This window comes from Hevea brasiliensis, chromosome 11 (assembly GCF_030052815.1).
Source record: "Hevea brasiliensis isolate MT/VB/25A 57/8 chromosome 11, ASM3005281v1, whole genome shotgun sequence".
Lineage (NCBI taxonomy): Eukaryota > Viridiplantae > Streptophyta > Magnoliopsida > Malpighiales > Euphorbiaceae > Hevea > Hevea brasiliensis.
In genome coordinates, this window is record NC_079503.1 from 2,500,007 (window position 1) to 2,522,391 (window position 22,385).

Consider the following 22,385-nt stretch of genomic DNA (forward strand, 5'->3'; position numbering starts at 1 on the left):
AAGCTGTCAACAATTGTAGATTCCTAATTCATTGCGCATGATTTATTCATCTCATAAGGTTTTACTGATTAGCCACGATTATGCCACCAAATCCATTACCACAATCAATTAATGCCTCCACCACCGATACCACCACCACCACCTCCACCTCCACCAAATCCTCCTCCCCCGCCTCGTCACCACCAATACCTACACTGCCTCCGAATCCACCACCAGCTCCACTACCTACAACTCCACCGGCTCCCTTGTCAATGCCTCCTCCAAATCCTCCCCTTGCACCGCCACCCACTCCACCTCCAACTCCTTTCCCAGTACTCCCCCAAAGCCACCACCCGCACCTCCACCTCCACCTCCACCAACACCACCACCACCACCACCAACAACAACTTCTGCATTTCCTACACCTGCACCACCTCCAACTCCACCACCACCTCCTTTGCCAATGCTGCCTCCAATACCACCACCACCACCTCCATGATGATGCTTTTCCTTTTCTGATGGTGCTTCCACCAACACCACCTCCTCCATCAATTCCACCTCCCCCACCAGCGCCACCACTAGTCCCACTACCGCCACCAACACCTCCACCAATCCCCCGCCAACACGACCTTTTCCAACACAGTCAGGCTTACCAAGACCAATGCCAGGGCTACCGGTACCAAATCTGAAACCCACTTCCTTCCCAAAAACAAAAGAATGACTAAAGTTCAACACTTTTCCGCCACCGAAACCACCAGCAAAACCTCCAATACCACAAACAACCCAGCCCGGGTTACCAACACCATCGAAAAACCACTGAGGTTTCTTGACTTCCCCACCCTTATTCTCCTCTGGTTTCCTGTTCTCGACAGACTCACTGCATACCAACATAGCAATGAACACAGCCACCCGCGTAAATTTGAGAGACTCCATTGCCACTAAAACACGTGATTGGGAAGATGAAACGAGTCTTCCATGGTTGAATATATATATATATATATGTATAGGAGCTTACATGGCCTTTTAATCTTAGGTCAAGACTAGCCATTTCTCCAGTAAAGAGAGAATTTTAGAACGGTTTTGAGACTGTTCAATTGTCATGCCGATAGCTTTACAACACCTCCAACTCGATTACATACACATCTACGTGAACGTGATTGGACCATTTTGCATTCATAGCCACCGTCATGTCTAAGCAGAAAGCACCTTATTGTTGTGTTATCCATTATTGGAAAGAGGTTTCATTTAATGGTCCCTTGCATTACCTACATTTTGCATGCATAAGAGTGCAACTCCACCTCACGTTCCCTGGGATAAAAGCTGATCCCAATTGAATTTCCATTAAAAATCTTTGTTGTGGAATCCTAGCTGTGGAGAATATTTTTACCAAGTTCATAATGCTATATCAACCCCATTTTTTTATTTGTAATCAAGACAATTATGAGGTTTTCTTGTATTATGACAAAGCATTTGATTTTTACTATAAATTTTAATTCAATCAAATTAAAATTATTTTTAAAACTATAAACTCCCAAGTTAAAAACACATTTAATTTTTTTTTTTATAATTGACTTCTAACTCAATACTTCACCATTTTAGAAATAATTTCAGTGTCACTAACTTACTAATTTATTATTAATTATTAATTTTAAATAACATCTATAAGTATTTAATTAATTAATTTTAGACATTTTATATAATTTTAATCCCTACTTTCTAAATTTTTATTTAATATAATTATTATACATATAATAATTTAACTATAATTATTAATCGCAGCAAAACCCATCACAATTAATGATAAAACTATTTTATATATATTAATTTTATTTTATAATTTTTCGTCTCCACACGCACGGCCATCACTTTAGTGATAGAATCGATACAAAGTTTATTATAATTAATGATGGAAAAGGGCCAAAAAATATAATAAAAAAAAAAATCCAATAGTAGAACTAGAAGGTGGCCTTAGAGTGAGCGCGCACTCACCCACCCACTCGCAGGCGCAGCGTAGCCTCTTCCCCCATCGACCCTTGAAACTCTCGCACCAGTCCTAAAAACCCTAGAAATCAGGGTTTCTTCAACCCACAAATTCACTTCCTTTCCCTTTAATTTCCCGCAAACCTTGATTCAAAATCTCAAATTCACGAACAAAATGGACGATATTGAAGACGATGCTAGGTTTCCACCAAAAGCCCTTTCTTTCAATCGCTCGAGAAAAGGTCCTGTATACTCTCACTACAATCATGATTACGTCGTCGACGATGATGACGACGATGTCGAATTTGGTGAAGACAACGATCGAGATTCCGACGACAACTATAGCTCTAGAAGGTATTCCCACAATTTCGATCAACAAAACAATGATTTCGATAGATACCCGAAGAGGCAAAAGCTGAAAAGCTCCGTTTCCAATTATGAATTCGTTCCGAGAAGTGGGAGATTGTTGTCGTATGAGGACGGTAATTTCTCCCCGGATTGGAGTGAGCACGAGAAATTCGTGCTTTTGGAGGTTTGGGGAGATAGGTTCTTGCAATTGGGCAGGAACAGCCTAAGATCCGATGACTGGGTCGAGGTAGCAGAGAAAGTGTCGGAGTCATCAAAAATCAAGAGAACAGAAGCTCAGTGTAAACTAATGATGGATGTTTTGAAGAGAAAATATAAAAAAGAGAAGGCAAAAGGTGTTAATAATAGCAAATGGGCGTACTTTAGAAAAATGGATATGTTAATGAAGCAAGAATTTGGAGGTGGCAGTGGGTTTAGTTTAGCTTGTGGGGTGGATTCAGGAGAATTTGTATTCATGGACACGCATGTGTATTTGGACCGTGCAAATGGGAATGATGAGATGCGAGATAGTCCATGTGAATCAGAGGATGAAGAGGAAGAGGAGAAGGGGGAGAGGGGTGGCGGAAATGAGGGGGTGAAGGGGTTGAAAGTGTTGGCAGATTCAGTGCAGAAGTTTGGGGAGATATATGAGAAGATAGAGAGTAGTAAGAGGGAACAGATGATGGAATTGGAGAGGATGAGGGTGGAATTTCAGAGAGAGTTGGAGTTGCAGAAGAAGCAAATTTTGGAGAGGGCGCAGGCAGAGATTGCCAAAATAAGGGAAGGAGATGATGATGAAGAGGATGTAGAGGATACTGATGATGAAGATGATTCTGGAGAAGAAGTCAGTGAATAATGTAGGTATCCAGGTACATCTATGCTTTCTATGTAATATCCCTATGTGTTATGGTTTTATATTTATTTATTTTTGCTTACTTGGAAAATTGGTTAAACGGGACGGTCTTTTTTACTTGTTTTCTTTCGTTGGTTGGCATTTAGTTATCATTGTCAGCTTATTTGGTCATGATTTTCCCTGTTTAAAGTAGTACAACCGTGCCTCGTATTTTTACATGGGTTGATAAGGGTTGTTTCTATGGTAACTTTGTTTTTTACAAAGTAAATCTTACTTTGTTAATAACTACCATTAAATGAATTAATGAATTCAAACGAAATGGTGAAATAAACAAAGTAGAGACAAAATAAATTAGAAATAGAGTAATCATAGAAGACACCGCTGGGAAGTTTACTTTGACAAACTTCAATAATTTGTCAAAATTTTGTCACACGAGCGTTGCTTATGTGATATAGACATACTGTTGTTGCTTGCCTTCCAATGGCTCACCATCGAGTAAAACAATCAATTTGACTGTGATATTCATTATCATAATTCCCTCTTGTCATCTCTCCATGGTCCTAGTACCCTTTGAGTATAGACAAGAAATCTCTACTGCTGTATTTCCTAATTTATGCTTACTATGCAGTTGCTATTATTGTGCATTTCCAATGATTCTTAGTATATTAACACAGAAATATTCATTTCAGTAATAGCTTTTCAGATTTTTCCATAAAAATTAATTAAACTTTCATGTGAATATATATTTTCTTCCTTTTATATAATCTGTAAATGATTTTCAGTCTGTAATCTGTTTGTCTGGATTTTTTTTCCCAAAAAAACTTAAATTTTAGGTTCAAAGAAGTCTTAAATATATTTTCAGAAACATGTGATGATAAATGACTTATTTGGTGTTTAATAGTAAGCCATATTTTTTAGCTTGTTGCCTGATGATTCCTTTTTCTTCGTCCCTAGGCTTCATTTCTTTCTCTAGGACTTCGTTGTTGAACGTATGCATTAAATCTCAACTTCATTTTTTTTGGGGTTAATCTCGCTTTATTATTTAGTTTTTGCTTTTAATTACTGGGTTTAATTGAAGCATTGTTGTGACTACAACGCATTTATAAATTGTTTCAAGTGCTATGTTATAAAGGGAGATTTGATAATTTACATTATCAGCAAAGATCGATAGGGATCCATATGTCAATCTAATTGTCATTTGATTATTAACAAATAGAATGCAAGCTTACTGTTTTGTGGTTTCTGGACTGACCTTCTGTTGAATTTACTAAAAGCCATGCCAAGCAGTAGATGTGGATATCTAGGCTCCGTTCATTATGGCATGAGAATCAAACATGGTAACTCAGGTTCTAAATTTAGGAGTTGGTAGATGTTTTGAAGATTTAAAACTACAATGAGTGAGTGACTGAATTAACTGATGCATTGTGTTTTACCTGATCATATTCTCACCCTTATATATTCCAATTCCATTGAAATGGTTACTTAAATGATAAGATACGTGGATTTGACTATAGGAAGATGAGAATATGACTAGGCAAATCACAGTGCGTAAGCTATGTTATGTAGTTAGTTAACTCAGGCACTCACTCATTGTAATTGCAAGTCGTCAAAACTCTACCAACTCCTAAAATTTGGACTACACCTCTCCATGAATGGTTCTTATATTTAAAATACTCTTGTAATTATCTATTGGTAACATTTAAAAAAGCTTATGTATGTGAGTGAAACCTTGTTCCCTTCTCATGTCTGTGACTAATGTCTCGGTTCACAATCATATATTAGTTTAATGTTAATTTATTTTTATCATGGAGATTAAGATGTCACCAAATAATTACATTGGCCCAGGTCTTGAGAGCAATCACAAGTCAAACTCACTAAAAATATTACAAGTCAATCTTGTTTTAAATATTTGTTTTGAACGAGAGGGTGTTCAAGTGGAAATGTTACATCAAACTAAATGTTGTTCAAGTGGAATTGTTACATCAAACCAAATGGATGAAGTTAGATAATTTTTATGTAAATATGAAGTAATTTCATTAAGAGTCACAGGCACCAAAATAGTTGCTAACAATTGGGTTTCATATTATATCATAGTTGTTCTTAGGAGTTACACTTTGATCTCTTTATTATAGCTAGGATTGTTTTCATTTATCATGAAGAAAAAGATGTTGTATTACAGGTCTTACTTTTTGTATCATTTTCCTATTTTTGATATGGTTAATCTAGAAGATTAATTTCTATGTATTACTTTTATACTTAAACCAACATTGGCAACATGCATAGTCTAGATCCGTAAATCTTATTATTATTATTATTATTATTATTATTATTATTATTATTATTATTATTATGTTCTGATTTGAATAACTTCTTCACAAGTTCTGTTGTTGTCACTTGAATTTGTCATTTTACAAGGTAATAAAACATTAAAACTTATAAAATATAATCAGAAATTTTTGCATAAACGAGAAAAGACTGTTTGTAAAATACGTTTGTTAGTTGAGTTAATTTCTTTTTCTCAACTCTGAAAACTACTCATCTCTTTTCAGCAGGTAAAACATGTTTTCCACATGTTCCTTTGGAGAGAGAAATTGAAAATTGGACTATGTAAACGTATTTTTGAAACATGGTTGATGTATCATTTTCCCTTGACTCTGCATTGGCAAGGGGCAGATAATTAGTGAATCCACTTTTGTCCTTAGTGGCATGTACAATGCATCAAGTCAAGTCTTGATGTGTCAAACTATCTATGAATATGTTTTTCATCTTCTTTTTTGAGAAGGCCTATGAATATGTTTTCGATGGTGTAGTGGTCTTAGTGCTTTGGATTAGTAATTGTCAGGTTATACCTGGCAGTTTGAGGAGCTACCTATGTTCTACACTCTGATACATTGTGCTTACTTATTGAGGTGATCAGGAAACTTGATTACCCAGTCTCTGAACTACTGAGGTATATGCAATACTTTCTTCTTGACATTTGACAGATCTGCATAATGCATTGTATATTGATGTTTTGTATTGATCAATAGTAATACTCTGTTAGGTTGACGTGTGTTTTCTAATTTTTGTTTCCCTACATCTTACTGATTGTGTTTTAATTCCGGTGGAATTGATTGTGACAGGTTTTTTGAAGGGGAAGTCTTGGCATTCCAATGTTTAGAACCTTGGTAGAAAAATCTTAGCATCATGGGAGTGTTATATGGAGAAAGGAATTTCTACTGCCCGTTTTCTACTCGGAGAGTGCCAAAAGGTGCCTACATCCTTGGAAGCCCAAGGTTTTATTAATCTGTTGGGCATAATGGTTTTCTATTGGTTACCAACATTTTCTTTTGATTGGAGTTTAAATAATAGTCTTCCTCGACCAAATGTACCCTTTGTATTGTATGTCTTGCTCTCATATCGCCAAGAATTAAGATGTTCTGATTATATAGCTTGTACATTTATCCTCTTGTCAACAGTTGAAGTAGTTTCCACTGAATCATTGAAATAAATTTGCCTTCTTTTGTTCCTCACTTGATTTATGATCTAAAATGGCCACCCCTTCATGCAAGCCCTGTGATATATAAAAGTGCTTGTGTCTTGCAAAGTGGAGAAAAGCTTAATACAAGCCAACTGCTTCTTACTTTTGTGAAATTTTCTGACCTAAAAACTGTTGGCATATAAGGTTATCTCTATCAAAATGTCTCGATGTCAATTGGTCGTTCCACTTCCCTGCTATGTATCGACAACAAGTCCTCGTTGATGGTATCTGCCCTTCTAACCAACATATGATTTGCATGAAAAGCATTGCTCTAACCGACTCTTCGCACATATGGGCTGTGCGCAAAAGCTGAATATCAAATTTCAGCCTCTTTTAAAAACTGGTTCTATCCTGCAAAAGCCCTTTTGAAAATGGGATTTACCGAAGAGAATTATCTTGAACTTCTTGCACGAAGGATAATGTTTGGGCCTTACTTCAGTACTCTCAGTTTGTTGTTTAAGATGATCGAAGTATAGAAAAATTTTCAATTTAAAATGCTTTTTGTCATTATTTTTTTTATTGATGATCGGTATAATCAGACTACATGGTCAAATTTATGGCAAATTATTAGAATAAAAGACTAAATAATTTTCCTTAAAACTGACGAGTCAGTATTTTAAGTAGGGTCATGAAATAAATATTCAACTATACTTTTACTATAAGTACTAATGCGATATAATCAAGGAAAATTTTTTTTATTATGATCTCAAAATATAAATATGTAGAACCTTATTTAATAAGTAGATTTCATCATATATTTTGTGTCTTAATTCACGGTGAATCGAATTTTTTTTGTTGGGAGGAGGGGGGATCGAACTGGGGACGTGGCCCCAAGTTCATTATGCCCTTACCACTAGACTAAAGCAAGGCGGGTCATGGCGAATCAAATTTAAATAAGAAAAATCATATAATCATATCCAACTACAGTTTGATGTTATTTTTGTCCTGAATTTATAAATCAGGAAACAATTCCTCTTTCAAAGAAGGCGCTATCCACTGTATTTGAATGTAGGTAACATCCCATAAATCATCTTCTTCCTTCTGTACTAAAATCTCTTCTTCCTTCATTTTTGTAATAATCTTAGTAAGTCAGGCATTACTTCCAGCAATTTTGTCTCCCCATATTCACCCAAATCAGCTTTCATACGCGTATCCATTCTTCTTCACACTCCTAGACAGAATGTTCTGAACCCAGGACTCAATGTTATTGGCTTCAGGAATTGCAAGTAAACATTTGCCAGGGGCTCCATTGCTAGCTTCAAAGTCCCTTCCATACTTCTCATCTCTTCTTCTGCATTGTCACGCCTTGAATATTCTACCATATTTTCATGCAAGTCATCAACCATTGCAAATATCACTAAGTTAAAACAATTGATACAGTTGAGAGGTGAGAAATCAAGTTCTTGAGCCAATGAAAAGCTTTTTTTGGAGAGAGATGATTGTATGGTTTCTGATCTCTTCTCGTGGTGCCAAGCTAGTTTTTCTAAATGCTTCTCCTATTTTGATAAATAAATTCATAGCAAAGTTGGGAGAACCAAAACCTTGGAGCTGTCATCCATTGAGGAATTATTCGTACTGCTTGCAACGCTAAAATTGCTCCCCGAATCTGTGTAATCTTTACACCATTGGGTCAGTAAATTCACCGAATCTGACAGAAGGTCTAAGATCTTCAAATTCTTCTCTAATGGACTGTTCTTAAGTGCAACAAAACCAAATGCACAATCAATTCAATATGCATAATTTATCCGACAAACGTATTTTGCATCTGACATTAGTGTAATCAAAGTGTCAACACCTTGTTCATACGTTTCTGGGTGTCGACCAGTGATAGACAACAGATGAAGGGATGATTTCCAACCAAGAGAGGTTTGTAAATTTGCGGGACACTCAGTGAGAATCTTGCTAACAGACTCTGTGATGAACCTGCAGCATGTGTCGAGAATTTCCTTATCAAGCTTCCACATTAAATTTATGGATTTGAAAATGAACTCCTCTGGGAATCTTTCATCTCTGGGTGAAGAAAAAAGTCTGACACAAACCTTGAAAAGGCCTCAACAAATGGGATAGAAGAAAATAGAGGAAACTGAGCGACATTCTCATGGAAAGAAGGCCAAAAATTATGGAATCTATTAATGTAGACCAAAGCAATGGCAACTATCAAATCCCAGCAGAACCCAACTGTTTCTTCCTCTTCTATTGTAGTGGTGAATTTTTGGCCTTTTCCACCAGCTGCAAATATTAGAGAACGCCCAATATTCACCAACGCATCATCAGGTAAATTACAACTATTGCTGAAGATGCTGCCAATTCGGCATTGTTTAATAATCTTCAGATTCTGCTCAAATTTTCTCATTCCAAGAGATATTGAATCTTCCATGCTGTCTAGTGTTAGGAAATGTGAGAAACGACTAATCATGCCAGCACTCCTACGGGTACCAAATTTAGGATCATAAGAGTGTGATATACCAGATTCATTTCTCTTGTGTCTTAGGCCATCAGATGATGAGGCAGAAGTATCATCAAATTCAATCACAGCTTGAGGGAGAAGCTTAGGCCTTTTGAGTTTCAATAAGCAGTCAACAATCTTCCCCCAGCCCCCTCAAATTGAATCTCCAAAATTGTTGGCGATGGTGAAAACTGCAAGAGTAGCCATTCTTGGCTTTAAATCATTACTAAAAGCAAATAATGTTTCTTCTGCAGAGGCATAAGGATTTAACAATGTTGTGAATTTAGAGAAAGAAGCAACGAGCTCATCAAGGATATCTTCTAAATCATACTGAGTTATCCTAGCCACTGAAATCAAACATCCAATGCATTCATGCAACATTTCATCTTCATCAGCATGCTCAAAGAAGGAAGAAAGTGCTGCAACTGATGGACCAGCTATGCAAGCAAACATATCTCTCCCCAGCCGATGTTCAAAATCACACAGAATTAATGGATGGATAAGTTTGGATCGATTCATTAGCTCAATCCAAGTACCTGGGTTCATCTCCACTAGACCAGACTGACCAAAAAGTGTGATTACATTGGTTGCAATTGATTGAAGAAGCTCAGAGAGATACTCTCTAGGAAGATCTTGCCCTCCATTAATTGCTCTATTGTTCCTAATGAACTCATCCACTGTCATTTTTTTCTTAACTTGAGGATTGTGTTGATCGGCATTAAGCATAATAAGGGAGTAACAAAGAATGAAAACTGCATCCTTACTAGCAAAAGTATCAGAGGATTGTTGATCATGAAACCTCTCTATTAGAGTCCAAGTACAATTGGAATTAGGAAGTATAATTTATTTAGAAAGTTTAGTAAAATTTAAATTATGAAGTTTAATAATTAGAGTCCTAAAAGGACTAGGTTTTAATGGTCTATATATTAATGAATAGTTAGTTGGCCATTATATGAGAAGTATTACAGAGAGCCCATAAAGTAGAGAGATGTGTTGAATTCTGTGAGTTTTATTTGAGTGATTTTGAGGGTGAGAAAAATAATTAGTGGTTGTAATTATTTTTCCTTGATAGTGAATTTGTTTGGTGGAGTAGGCTTACCCCGAACCACGTTAAATTTTGTGTTCTTTATTTCGTATGGGTGTGGTTTTCACAACAAGTGATATCAGAGCCTGGTTCGAGATGTCAAAGATAGCAAGCACAAAATTTGAGGTGGAGCCGTTTGAAGGGACAAATAATTTCAGTTTATGGCAAAGCATCTTGAAAAATATCCTTTTACAACAAGGATTAATTAAAGCATTGAACGAGAAGAAACCAACGACCATTAAAGATGATGATTGGGAGGATCTTCAACAAAGGGCTGTGAGTACGATTAGATTGATGTTAGCCGCAGATATGAAGTACAATGTCTTGGAGGAGACCTTGCTTGTTGTTTTGTGGAAGAAATTGGAGAGTCTGTACATGTCAAAATCACTCACAAATCGTTTGTACTTGAAGAAGGAGTTATACCAACTCAAAATGGATGAAGGTACTAATGTGAGTAATCATCTTAATATTTTGGCTAGTGTTGGTGTGAAGGTTGATGAATAAGATAAAATCCTCTTACTTTAACCTCTCTCCCACACTCTTATAAAAGCTTGGTGACAGCTCTAATAGTTGGGAAGGAGACTTTGAAGGTGGAAGAGGTTACTGCAATTATCTTGGATGATGAGAAGTTTAAGAAGACAGGTAATAACAATGAATGTGGAGCTTTTGTTGCTGGTTCTAATCATGATAGAAGCATTTCACATGGAAATAATTGGAGAAGGAATAGTAGATCGAGTTCGAGATCACGAGTAGACCATGAAGATAGAGAATGCTACTACTGTCTTGAGAAGGGCCATCTTCAATACCATTTTATGAAGATGAAGAAAGATCTTGTAGAGTTTAAACAATTCAAAAGGAGTCGCGAAAAAGAAAAAGAAGGAACTGCTGTAATTGCAATGGATGATGGTATTGATAGGGAATGTTTGAATGTGGATGATGATAAGGAAAAAGCAAAAGATTCATTACAAGATGAGTGGTTAATGGATTCTGCTTGCCCATTCCATATTTGCTCAAAGAAGAAGTAGTTTAATGTGATTGAAGAAAAAAAAAGAAGAAAAAGTGAAGTTAGCCAATGGGAACAAGATAAAAGTTAAAGGTATTGGAAGAGCAAAAATCAAGTTGCATGGTGATCCAGTAAAAGTGTTCGATAAAGTGAGAAATGTTCCTAAATTTGAAAGGAACTTAATTTCCTTGGGTAAATTGGATTCTTTGGGTTATGTGTGTTCGATTCATGGTGGAGTCATGAGAGTTAGCTGATGTGCTCTTTTGATCATGAATGGTGAGAATATTGGTACAAAGAATCTCTACAAATTGGAAGGAAGCACATTGATTGGAAGAATGCAAGTGGAAGCAAGAGGCAACATCAACAATTAAGAATGCAAAGAAGTACCCAAGAGAAAATTGACTTTTATAGAAATTCTAAAAAATAATTCCATTTGACTTGGAGGTAGAGATTGTTAGAGTCCAACTCCAATTGGAATTATGAAGTATAATTAATTTAGAAAGTATAATTAGTTTAGGACGTATAGTTTGGGTTATGGGTGTTCGATTCATAGTGGAGTCATGAGAGTTAGCCGAGGTGCTTTTGTGATAATGAAGGGTGAGAAGATTGGTACAAAGAATCTCTACAAATTATAAGAAAGCATATTGATTGGAAGAATACAAGTGGAAGCAAGAGGCAACATCAACAATCAAGAATGCAAAGAAGTACCCAAGAGAAAATTGACTCTCGCAGAAATTGTGAAAACTAATTCCATTTGACTTGGAGGTGGAGATTGTTTAGAAATTAGTCCAATTAGAATTAGGAAGTATAATTAATTTAAGAAGTATATTTAGTTTAGCAAGTTTAGTAGAATTTAAATTATGAAGTTTATTAATTAAAGTCCTAAAAGGACTAGATTTTAGTAGTCTATAGATATGAATAGTTGGTTGACCATTATATGAAAAGTATTGCAGAGAGCCCATAAAGTAGAGATGTGTATTGAATTCCGTGAGTTTTGTTTGAGTGATTTTGATGGTGAAAAAAATAATTAGTAGCTGTAATTATTTTTCCTTAATAGTGAATTTGTTTGGTGGAGTAGGCTTACACCCCCTGTGTGGGTGTGGTTTTTCACAACACTCTGAAAGAAAGCTTTAAGGATCTACTGAATCTTTTGGGACTCACCATGTAGTCTGAAGGTTGCAAGATAAGTACGAAGAGCAGTATCAAGAATCGTGCTAGAAAATTGGAAAGTTTCAGTGAATTCTTTAAGAACCTGCATGTTAAACTCATCAGGGTCGCCTAAATAATCACCAATCATGCTTTTGTCTAATCCAGGTGTAAAGCGAAAGAAGATAGCAAAGGCTTGTGGATCTGCTGGATCAGAAACCAATTGACAAAGTTTTAGATAATCCAAACCTTTCTTTTCATCTCGATTAAAATGGTCTCCTGCAATCAATATTTTCTTTTTTTGTTCTTTCCTGAATCTTAAATAGTCCACCCAATATCTAATTCTTTGAAGGACTTCTCTTCCTAGAATGGTCTATACTAGGTAATTTGAACAGGGTATGGTCCAGATGGGCATGAATAATCTTCTTTGTCGACATTATCTGCAATGTTGTGAATTATGATCTGCAATCCTTCAAAAGCTTGAATTTGCACAAAACTCAAAAGGCTGGACCCTAGAAAGGAGAGTTTGCAAAGCAATTTCCCAATTTCCTCAAATATATTTTGACAAATGGGATCACAGTTGTAGTTCACATACATTTCAGCAATGAAAGTTGAAAGTTGGTTGTCTACAAAAATTTTTAATTTCTTCAACTGCAACTTCTTGGAGTTGACTGGAACTCCCCACGGTTGCAGCTTTCAATAACACAAATTCAAAAAATGCTTCTAATTGAACACGAATGAACCTGCCCAAGCATGTATACACAAATGTAATTTGCATATTTTAAAAAAGTGAAACATAAGAATTAGTAATTTCAATCTTGATTTACCTGCGAAGAAAGTGATAGATATTCAAAACAGTACTACAAATCATTGATAGCATAAGTGGGCTAGAAGACATTCCATAATGAATCAAATGATGAAACAAGTCATCTTGGATTATTCTTAAAAGCTTTGGGTGCTTCCCAATGGCATCCCTACTCAACTCTATTGCAGAATTTATCAAAACCAATCCAAAAATCTGAATATTCTCATGCGATGAGACCCTTTCTACCTCTACAACTTCCACCACATTAAGCAAAGAGCATAAGAAGTAAAAAATATCAACCACACGAGAAACTCCGTATCCCGAATCCATATTGCTATCAATGTCAGCATCCTCAATATCAGATTCAGATTCCTCCCCAAGTTTTAGCTCTACATCTTGTAGCCTCATAAAGATTACATCTATAATGTCACGCATTGCATACCTCGTACCACGTTGAAGCAAATAAGCTCTATTCATTGATTGTTGAACAACTTGAAAACATATGTTCACAATGGTGCAAATAGAATGATTCGTGAGCAAAATTGAAGCCTTGTGTTTGATGATAGATGTCAAAGCTTGTAGAATTCTCATCATGATTGCATCTTCAGTGACAGTGTCTGTTCTCTCCAGGCGACAACTTGTAATCCTTGTCACAATGGAATTAATAGCATCTTTAGCACCAGGGGTATTTAAATCGAAGATTTAGAGCTCGAAAATCTTTGAAATGGTTGAGAGAGCAACGTTTGTAGCCATGGCAGGGATGTTATCACTTTGTATCACATCAAGAAATGGGGAGATATAAATGGAAGGATCCATTGTCCACCATTCTTACTGTGGATTGAAGATGAGAGGTCGTAAAGATTTCAAAGATTAGAGAACGCTAATATCGAAGCCATATTCTTGAGGAAACATGAAACTTGTAGAATCCTGTGGTCGTCGAATCATGGCAAGAACAGCGTAGAGTTCAGTGTTTAACATGCAAGAGAGGTTTACCTCTTTTCTTCACTTTTTCTCTTTCTCGCTTTCTTCCTCTTCGCCTGCTATTTTCCCCATTTCTTTTATTTTATTATTATTTTTTCTTCACATAGGGTAAAGAATGGAAGTTGAGCAAGAGCTTCCTGCAGTTTTTGGCAGTCAGGTTTCATGTATGTGTTAAAAATGATTTTTTTCCTAGCAAAAAATTTAACCCATGGAATGTCTATAAAAGGAAAAGTTGGTAAGAAACTTGTGAGAGAGAGTGAGCAGGATCAAGAAAAAGATGCCCTACCATGTGCTAAACAAGAGGTTAATTTAATTATTCTGTAATTTATTTTAATAAATTTTTGTGGTTGAGGATAAGTACTTGAAAATTTCCACAATGTCTCCTAATTTCACTGATTTCAATTGAGAAATCTTAAGGAACACTAAAATAAATATAAAAATTTACTTTGTAGTTTTATTTTATGTGCATATAAGATGTATTTTTTTTAATCCAAATCACACGTGCACACACACATATATATAAGCACTTAATAATTTAAATAACTAATATAATCAAATGAACCAAATTACTGAATCAATTTTCATTTTTTCATATTTATAATCACTAATAAATTCAGATTTCAGAGCAAACCGACCTTTCTTTTCGCAAATCAATAACTTTTAAGTAAGCATATAAAATCCTCTCAGTTACCCTATTGGTGCGCTCCTTAGTTTATGCCATAAGCAAAATAACGAGTCAGAAAATCCTCCATTCTCTCCAAGAGCATATGGATGCCATAGACTTTTAATTTTAAGAACAGGTCCTTTGGTCTCTTGGTTGAAGGCAGCAGTTTTTGAGCCTGGCAAGATAATTGGCCTAGACATATATCCAGATGACATGCTTGTTGTGATTGCAAAGGATCTTAATACATCAACAATCAAACAACTTTTTTTTTATTATTATTATTGAAGGAATAATCAAAGAACTTACAATAGTGAATTAAGGGAAATATAACAAATTTGAGTAACACCCTAGTGAACTTAAACTGGTTCCCAGACACCAAACACCACCTGTTAGATCCAAATGACCAAAGGACCTAACGCTAAAAATGGACTGTTACTAGTACAGAAATATGCATTTATTTCAGCATAAGGGGGAAAAAAAAGAAAGAAAAAATCTACAAAATAAGCATCCAAACATCCACTGGGGTTGGGGCGGTGCGGGTGGTTAGAGCAGAAAGACCCAGATCCGGTAGTTAGGGAACTCACCATCTACAGCTGCTTCAAATTGGGTAAGGAATTTGTCAAGCCTAGCACTTCAACTTAGTTCTCAACTCAACTCAACTCAATTAAGCCTTTGTCCTAAGAATTTGAGGTCTGCTATATGGATTTTCTTTTTCCATTCTAAACGATTTTGGGTTAAATCTTCAGAAATGTGTAATGCTTCTAAGTCATGTTGTATTACTCTCCTCCAAGTCAGTTTATATCTGCCCTTTCTTTTCTTTCTATCCTCTAACCTAATGTGATCTATTTTTCTAACTAGAGCCTCTGTATGTCTACGTTTCACATGACCAAACCACCTCAATCTCCATTCTCTCAACTTATCCTCAATTGGCACCACTCCTACCTTTTCTCTAATACTCTCATTATGGATTTTATTTAGTCTAGTATGACCACTCATCTACCTTAATATTTTCATCTTCGCAACTCTTATCTTAGACACATACGACTCCTTCAGTGCCCAACACTCACTACTATATAACATGGCCGGTCGTATGGCTGTACGATAAAATTTTCCTTTCAAATTATTGGGAATCTTGCGATCACATAAAACTCCCATGGCACTTTTCCACCTCAATCATTCGGTTTTAATCCTATGACTAACATCCTCCTCACATCCCCCATCTACTTGAAGGATTGAGCTGAGATATTTAAAGTAATTACTTTGAGGCAGTACCACTCCATCCAAACTAACTCCTTCCCTATCACCAGTTGGGCCTTCACTAAACTTGCAATGCATGTATTCTATCTTCATTCTACTTAACTTAAAACCCTTTAACTCTAGAGTACTTCTCCAAAGCTCTAACTTTCCATTGACTCCTTCTCGCATCTCATCTATTATAACTATATCATCTGCAAACATCATGCACCAAGGGATACTTTTTTATATATGTTTCATTAATTCATCTAAAACTAATGTAAAATGGTAAGGGCTTATAGCTGAACCTTAGTATAATCCAATTGAGATAGGAAAATCTCTTGTGTCCCCTCTCACTATGCACACAATAGTCGTTGCTCCTTCATACATATCTTTTAACACTTGTATGTTCCTAATAGATACCCTCTTTTGTTCTAACACTCTCCATAAGACATCTCTTGGAATACTATCATAAGCCTTCTCCAAATCGATAAAAACCATGTGTAGATCTCTCTTCACATCTCTATATTTCTCCATCAAGCTTCTAATGAGAAAGATCGCTTCCATAGTTGAACAATCGGGCATGAAACCAAATTGATTGGGAGAGATAGAAGTGTCATGACGTAGTCGATGTTCTACAACTCTCTCCCACAACTTCATAATATGGCTCATGAGTTTAATTCTCCTATAGTTTAAGCAACTCTGTATGTCTCCCTTATTTTAAAAAATATATACTAAAATACTCCTCCCCCATTCATCAGGCATTTTCTTTAAGTTTAGAATCTTATTAAATAATTTAGTTAACCATGCTACTCCCATATCTCCCAAATACTTCTACACTTCAATTGGTATTCTATCAGATCCACAGGCTTTACCCACTTTCATTCTCTTAAGTGCTTCCTTTACTTCTAAAGATCTAATCCTTCTAGTATAATTAGTATTCTTTTCTATTGCTCTATAGTCTATATTCACGCTATTACCACTTTGACTATTGTTAAAGAGATCATCAAAATAATTTCTCCATATTTTTTTAATGTCTTCATCTTTCACAAATACTTTTCCTTCTTTATTCTTAATGCATCTAACTTGATTGAGATCTTGACATTTCTTTTCTCTCTTCCGTACTAATCTATAAATATCTTTTTCTCCTTCTTTTATTCCAAGTTTCTCATATAACTTTTCAAAGGTCTATTCTCTTGCTTGACTAACTGCCTTTTTTTACCTCTTTCTTTGCTATTTTGTACTGTTCATATGTCTCATTATTATCACACTTAGGTAATTTCTTATAACATTCCCTCTTTCTCTTCACTGCTTTTTGTACTTCCTCATTTCACTACCATCTCTCTTTTGAGGGTGGTCCATGTTCTCTAGACTCTCCAAGTACTTTTCTAGCTACTTCTCTAATCTTTGATGCAATCTATATCCACATATCATTGGCTTCTACATCCAGCTTCCATGCTTCAGACTCGAGAAGTTCATTTTTGAACTTTACTTGCTTTACTCTTTTGAACTCCTACCACTTTGTTCGAGCTACATTATTTCTTCTAACCTTTACTTGAATTGTTCATAAACTTGACATCCAAGACCACTAACCGATATTGACTTGGAATGACCTTGCAATCCTTGCATAGAGCTCTATTTATCTTTCTGGTTAAGAGGAAGTCAATTTGGCTTCTATGTTACCTACTTTTAAAAGTTATTAAATTTGATTCTCTTTTTATAAGGTAGGTATTTACTAGTATTAGGTCGTATGCCACAGCAAAATCCAGAATACTTTATCTCTCTTCATTTCGGCTGCCAAAACCAAAATGTCCATTAACATTCTCATAACCTTGCCTATCACTTCCTACAAATCCATTCAAATCTCCACCGATAAAAACATTCTCTTCATTCTGTATGCTTTGCATTAGATCATCCATATCTTCCCAAAACCTTTGTTTACTCTCACTATCTAGTCCTATTTGTGGGGCATAAACACTAACTACATTTATTGTTTCTCCTTCTAGTACTAGTTTTACTAGTATAATTCTATCTCCTACTCTTTTCACAGCTATTACAGCATCTTTCAATATCCTATCTATGATTATGCCCACTCCGTTCTTGTTCCTCTCCTTTCTGGCAAACTACAATTTGTACTCTGAATTACCCACTTCCTTACTTTTCTCTCCTACCCATTTAATCTCTTGAATGCAGGTAATATTCACCATTCTCCTTTCCAAGGTATCCACAAGCTCCACAAGCTCCACTTCAACTTAGCTCTGATAGTGAAAAATTTTTTTGATAATAAAGAGATTATTTGTCCTTCCTTCTGTAAGAGCGACAATAAATCTACCATATAATCGTTGCTTTTAACAAGTAAGCATGTTCAACCACCCCATTGGAGTAGAAAGCATTGTCCTTTTCAGGATGTTGAGCAGCTGCTCCTTGTTTGGCCAATCCTTTTGAATCAATAAATCTACCAAGACCAAGAAAATATATATCAATGGAAGATTGATTAGCCTGGATTGTACAACATTTCCATTTACAATAGATAAATGCCGAGCAATCAAATAGGGTAACATCATAAATTATTAACTAGTAAAAATTATTGCCCTGAAACTTGGCCCAGGCAATATTTTCATAAATTCTTACCTGCTTATCATTTCAAAATCAAGCACGTGATTATGCATAAGAAAAACTAGTTAAGCAAAGCTTCTCCGTACAGAACTAAGTTACGATTGAGCTTAATTCACAGCACAACAATTTCTTCTTATAAGTGCTTCAAAATATATAATAGTTGAGCAGACAATCTAGTGTAATAATTAATTAAGCAACATTTTCCTAATTACTTAGATTTAACAACAAACTAGGCAATAAATTTAAGAATTGCTGGGAAAGAAACGAAGATACCTCTCAGGAGGCTTTTCTTTGTCATCGACCTTCGCAAATTTATCCATAATACCAGAGAAAAGCAAAGAACCACTGCTGCCTTCATTCGGCTTGAAGTTGAAGCTCCATGGGAGAATCTGGCGTGCCACCTTCTCTGGTGGGGTATCGGTTAGCATAATTTCTAGAGAAGAATCCAATGAACCATGAATCTCAGGCTACCATAATGCCAGAAAATGATGTTTTCGCCCGTTGAGAGTGTCTCCGGCACCAGGGTTCTAATTCACCTGCGAGGGTTTTGGAAGAATGAGAGTATCGATATCTGTTGCTTTTTTTCTAAGTTCACACAGAAAGAGTAGGGGTACGATACGAATTTGGCATATGGAAGTAGAATATAATCAAATATTGGTGCTAAATTGTGTCCCTTGATGTGGCGATTATTGATTGGGTCACGTAAGAATTACCCAGACTACGGTCAGCAGCTCTGCCCAATAAATATTTACCACGTAAGCAAAGCCACGGCCGATTTTCCCTCGAACCTTCTAGATAAAACTGAAGATAACCATTTTAATTACCTGCGAGGAAGAAATTTCAAGATCCCAAGCTTCCTATATAAAGCATTCTGCTGGTTTACACCTGCTGTTTGTTATCATTTACGATATCAATCGCTTGGTTTTGATGAAGTGATTATCGCTTTCTCATAGAAAAAGCAACTTCATTTGTTGTTTGTGCCTCTTAGAAAATGCCTAGTAGATCGACTGGAGTAATCAACCAGGACTGGGAACCAGTTGTGCTATGCAAGTCAAAACCCAAGGCCCAAGACCTGCGCAATCACAAGGCGGTGAACCAGGCCCTCCGATCAGGCGCGCCAGTCCAGACAATCAAGAAGTTTGACACTGGTTCAAACAAGAAAGCAGCAATTGTTGTAAACGCAAGGAAGTTGGACGAAGAGACGGAGCCGGCGGCATTACAAAAGGTGTAGAGTGAGGTAAGGCAGGCGATCCAAAAAACGCAGCTGGAGAAGAAGATGAGCCAATCGAAGCTTGCTAAGTTGATTAATGAGCAGCCTAAGGTGGTGCAGGAGTATGAGAATGGCAAGGAGGTTCCTAATTAGGCCATTTTGGCAAAGATGGAGAAAGTGCTGGGCGTGAAGCTCAGGGGGAAGATCAGGAAGTAACTTTTTTGGTGGAAGGGTAGTTTACTGGCTTTTATTTGGGGGTGCTTTGTGATTTGAATATACTTTGTGATTTGAATATATGTGTTGTTCGTCGTAGTTGGCTCTGCTCTTAGTGTTTATAGATGTTAGAAGAAAGAATATAAGTAATAAAAGAAAGGATTGTGTATTTGTCTGTATCTTATTTACAGAGATATTACATCTATTTATACATGAGAATATGAGCTAATTTAGACAAGAATAATAATTGCTATAATTATGCTACACAAATCTCCTATAATCATGCTAATTACTGTAATTATGCTATACAAATCTCTTATAATTATGCTAATTGCTGTAATTATGCTACACAAATCTCCTATAATCATGCTAATTGCTATAATTATGCTAACATCCCCCCTCAAACTCAAGGTGGTAGCACAGGTGCTAACTTGAGTTTGCTTAAGAGATCCTGAAAGCGAGCGGGAGGATGTGTTTTGGTGAATATATCAGCGATTTGGCTGACAGAGGAGACAGGAATCAAACATATGGTGCCATGAGCAACATGATGATGTGCAAAATAACAATCAATTTCGATGTGTTTGGTATGCTCATGAAATACAACATTATGAGAAATCTGTATGGCACTTCTATTATTGCAATAAAGCATTGTAGCAGAAGAATGAGTGACACCCAAATTAGTTAATAACCACCGTAACCAAAATAATTCAGATGTAGCATCAGCAAGAGCACGATATTCAGATTTTGTGCTAGAACGTGCAACAACAGTTTGCTTTTTGCTACGCCAAGAGATAAGAGAATTACCCAAGAAGAAACAATAACCAATTATAGAGCGATGATCTGTCAGATCACCAACCCAATCAGCATCAGAGTAGCCAGATAGTACTAGGGAGGAGGTAGCAAAAAAGTGCAAACCATGAAAAAGAGTGCCTTTGATATAACGAAGGATTCGAAGTACTGCAGAGAAATGAGTTGAGCGAGGAGTAGACATAAACTAGCTGACCAGATGAATATCATATGAAATATCAAGTCGAGTAACTGTGAGATAAACAAGACTCCCGATAAGCTGTCGATATAAAGTAGGATCATCAAGAGGAGTGCCATCAAAAGGTGTAAGTTTGCAATTGAGCTCTAATGGGGTTGATACTATTTTGCTATCAGTGATGCCTGCTCGAGAAAGTAAGTCAAATGCATACTTGGCTTGAGATAGATAATAGCCATCAGAATTTTGAGAAACTTCAAGACCCAGAAAATAGCTGAGAGAACTTAGGTCTTTAATTTTAAAATGCTGATTGGGTTCATGTTATAACTCTGAAATACCAGATGAATCATCTCCTGTTATTATCATATCATCAATATAAAGCAATAGAAGAACAATACCATTGTCAGTTCGGCGAGTGAATAATACAGAATCATATGGACTAGAGAGAAAACCAAGTTGAGCAAGAGTGGAACTAAATTTGGCAAACCAGGCCCTGGAAGCTTGTTTTAATCCTTATAAGGCTCGCTGAAGTTTGCAAACCTTATGAGGAGAATGATAACCAGAGGATGATGCATATAAACCTCTTCTGTTAAATCACCATGAAGAAAAGCATTCTTGACATCCATCTGGAAAAGTTTTCATTTACGAACTGCAGCAATAGCTAAGAGACTGCGAATAGATGTTAATCGGGCCACTAGAGCAAAAGTTTCTTCATAGTCGATACCATACTCTTGAGTGTACCCTTTGGCTACTAAGCGAGCTTTGTAGCGTTTAATAGTTCCATCAGAATGGATCTTGATTTTGTAAATCCATTTGCAACCAATAGGGGTCTTGTTTGGTGGAAGATCAACTAAATCCCAAGTATGAGTTTTCTCTAAAGCCTGAAGTTCGTCAGTCATAGCTTGCTGCCAAAGAGGGTCATTATTTGCCTCACGATAAGAACGAGACTCATGAAGGGTTGCAATAGTAGAGTAACAGTGAAAATCAGAAAGATAATGAGGAGTTTCTCTTACATGGGTAGAACGACGAAGAGTAGTGCTAGGAGGAAATGCAGGCGCAGGTACTGGATCAACAACTGGTGTAGATTCAACAGGGACAGGTGTAGTTGGGCTAATATTGAGCACATCACAATCACCTGGATCAGGACTTGAAAATAGCTCTTTGGAGTAGTCTGTGAAAAATAGAGAGTCAGTATTCACAGAGTGATGAAATTTGAAAAGAGAAGAGAACATAGTATTGTCCCAAAAGGTAACATGACAAGAGATGCGTAACTTATTAAAAACAGGATCCCAACATCGATACCCTTTGTGTTCAATGCCATAACT

The 22,385-nt window shown here is 36.3% G+C and overlaps 2 protein-coding genes and 2 pseudogenes across 3 annotated transcripts; 2 read left to right on the forward strand and 2 right to left on the reverse strand.

Annotated features, from left to right (window-relative positions):
- Positions 1–104: 104 nt before the first annotated feature.
- LOC131170613 (glycine-rich protein 5-like) lies at positions 105–1,068 on the reverse strand (annotated as a pseudogene).
- Positions 1,069–1,915: 847 nt separating this feature from the next.
- On the forward strand, positions 1,916–6,669 carry LOC110637321 (trihelix transcription factor ENAP1). 2 transcript variants are annotated; one of them, XM_021787368.2, is made up of 2 exons: positions 1,916–3,173; positions 6,280–6,669. In XM_021787368.2, exon 1 carries the CDS (start codon positions 2,135–2,137, stop codon positions 3,158–3,160), a length of 1,026 nt encoding a protein of 341 aa, XP_021643060.1. In that variant the 5' UTR covers positions 1,916–2,134; the 3' UTR covers positions 3,161–3,173; positions 6,280–6,669. The 2 variants fall into 2 exon arrangements, with proteins under 2 accessions (XP_021643060.1, XP_021643059.1); XM_021787367.2 differs by having other exon boundaries at positions 1,949–3,161.
- A 959-nt stretch (positions 6,670–7,628) lies between these two features.
- LOC110637295 (ARF guanine-nucleotide exchange factor GNL2-like) lies at positions 7,629–15,021 on the reverse strand (annotated as a pseudogene).
- A 4,486-nt stretch (positions 15,022–19,507) lies between these two features.
- On the forward strand, positions 19,508–20,137 carry LOC110637345 (multiprotein-bridging factor 1c-like). Its single transcript, XM_058129449.1, has one exon. The coding sequence runs from the start codon at positions 19,647–19,649 to the stop codon at positions 19,884–19,886; it is 240 nt and encodes a 79-aa protein (XP_057985432.1). The 5' UTR covers positions 19,508–19,646; the 3' UTR covers positions 19,887–20,137.
- The last annotated feature ends 2,248 nt before the right edge of the window (positions 20,138–22,385 follow it).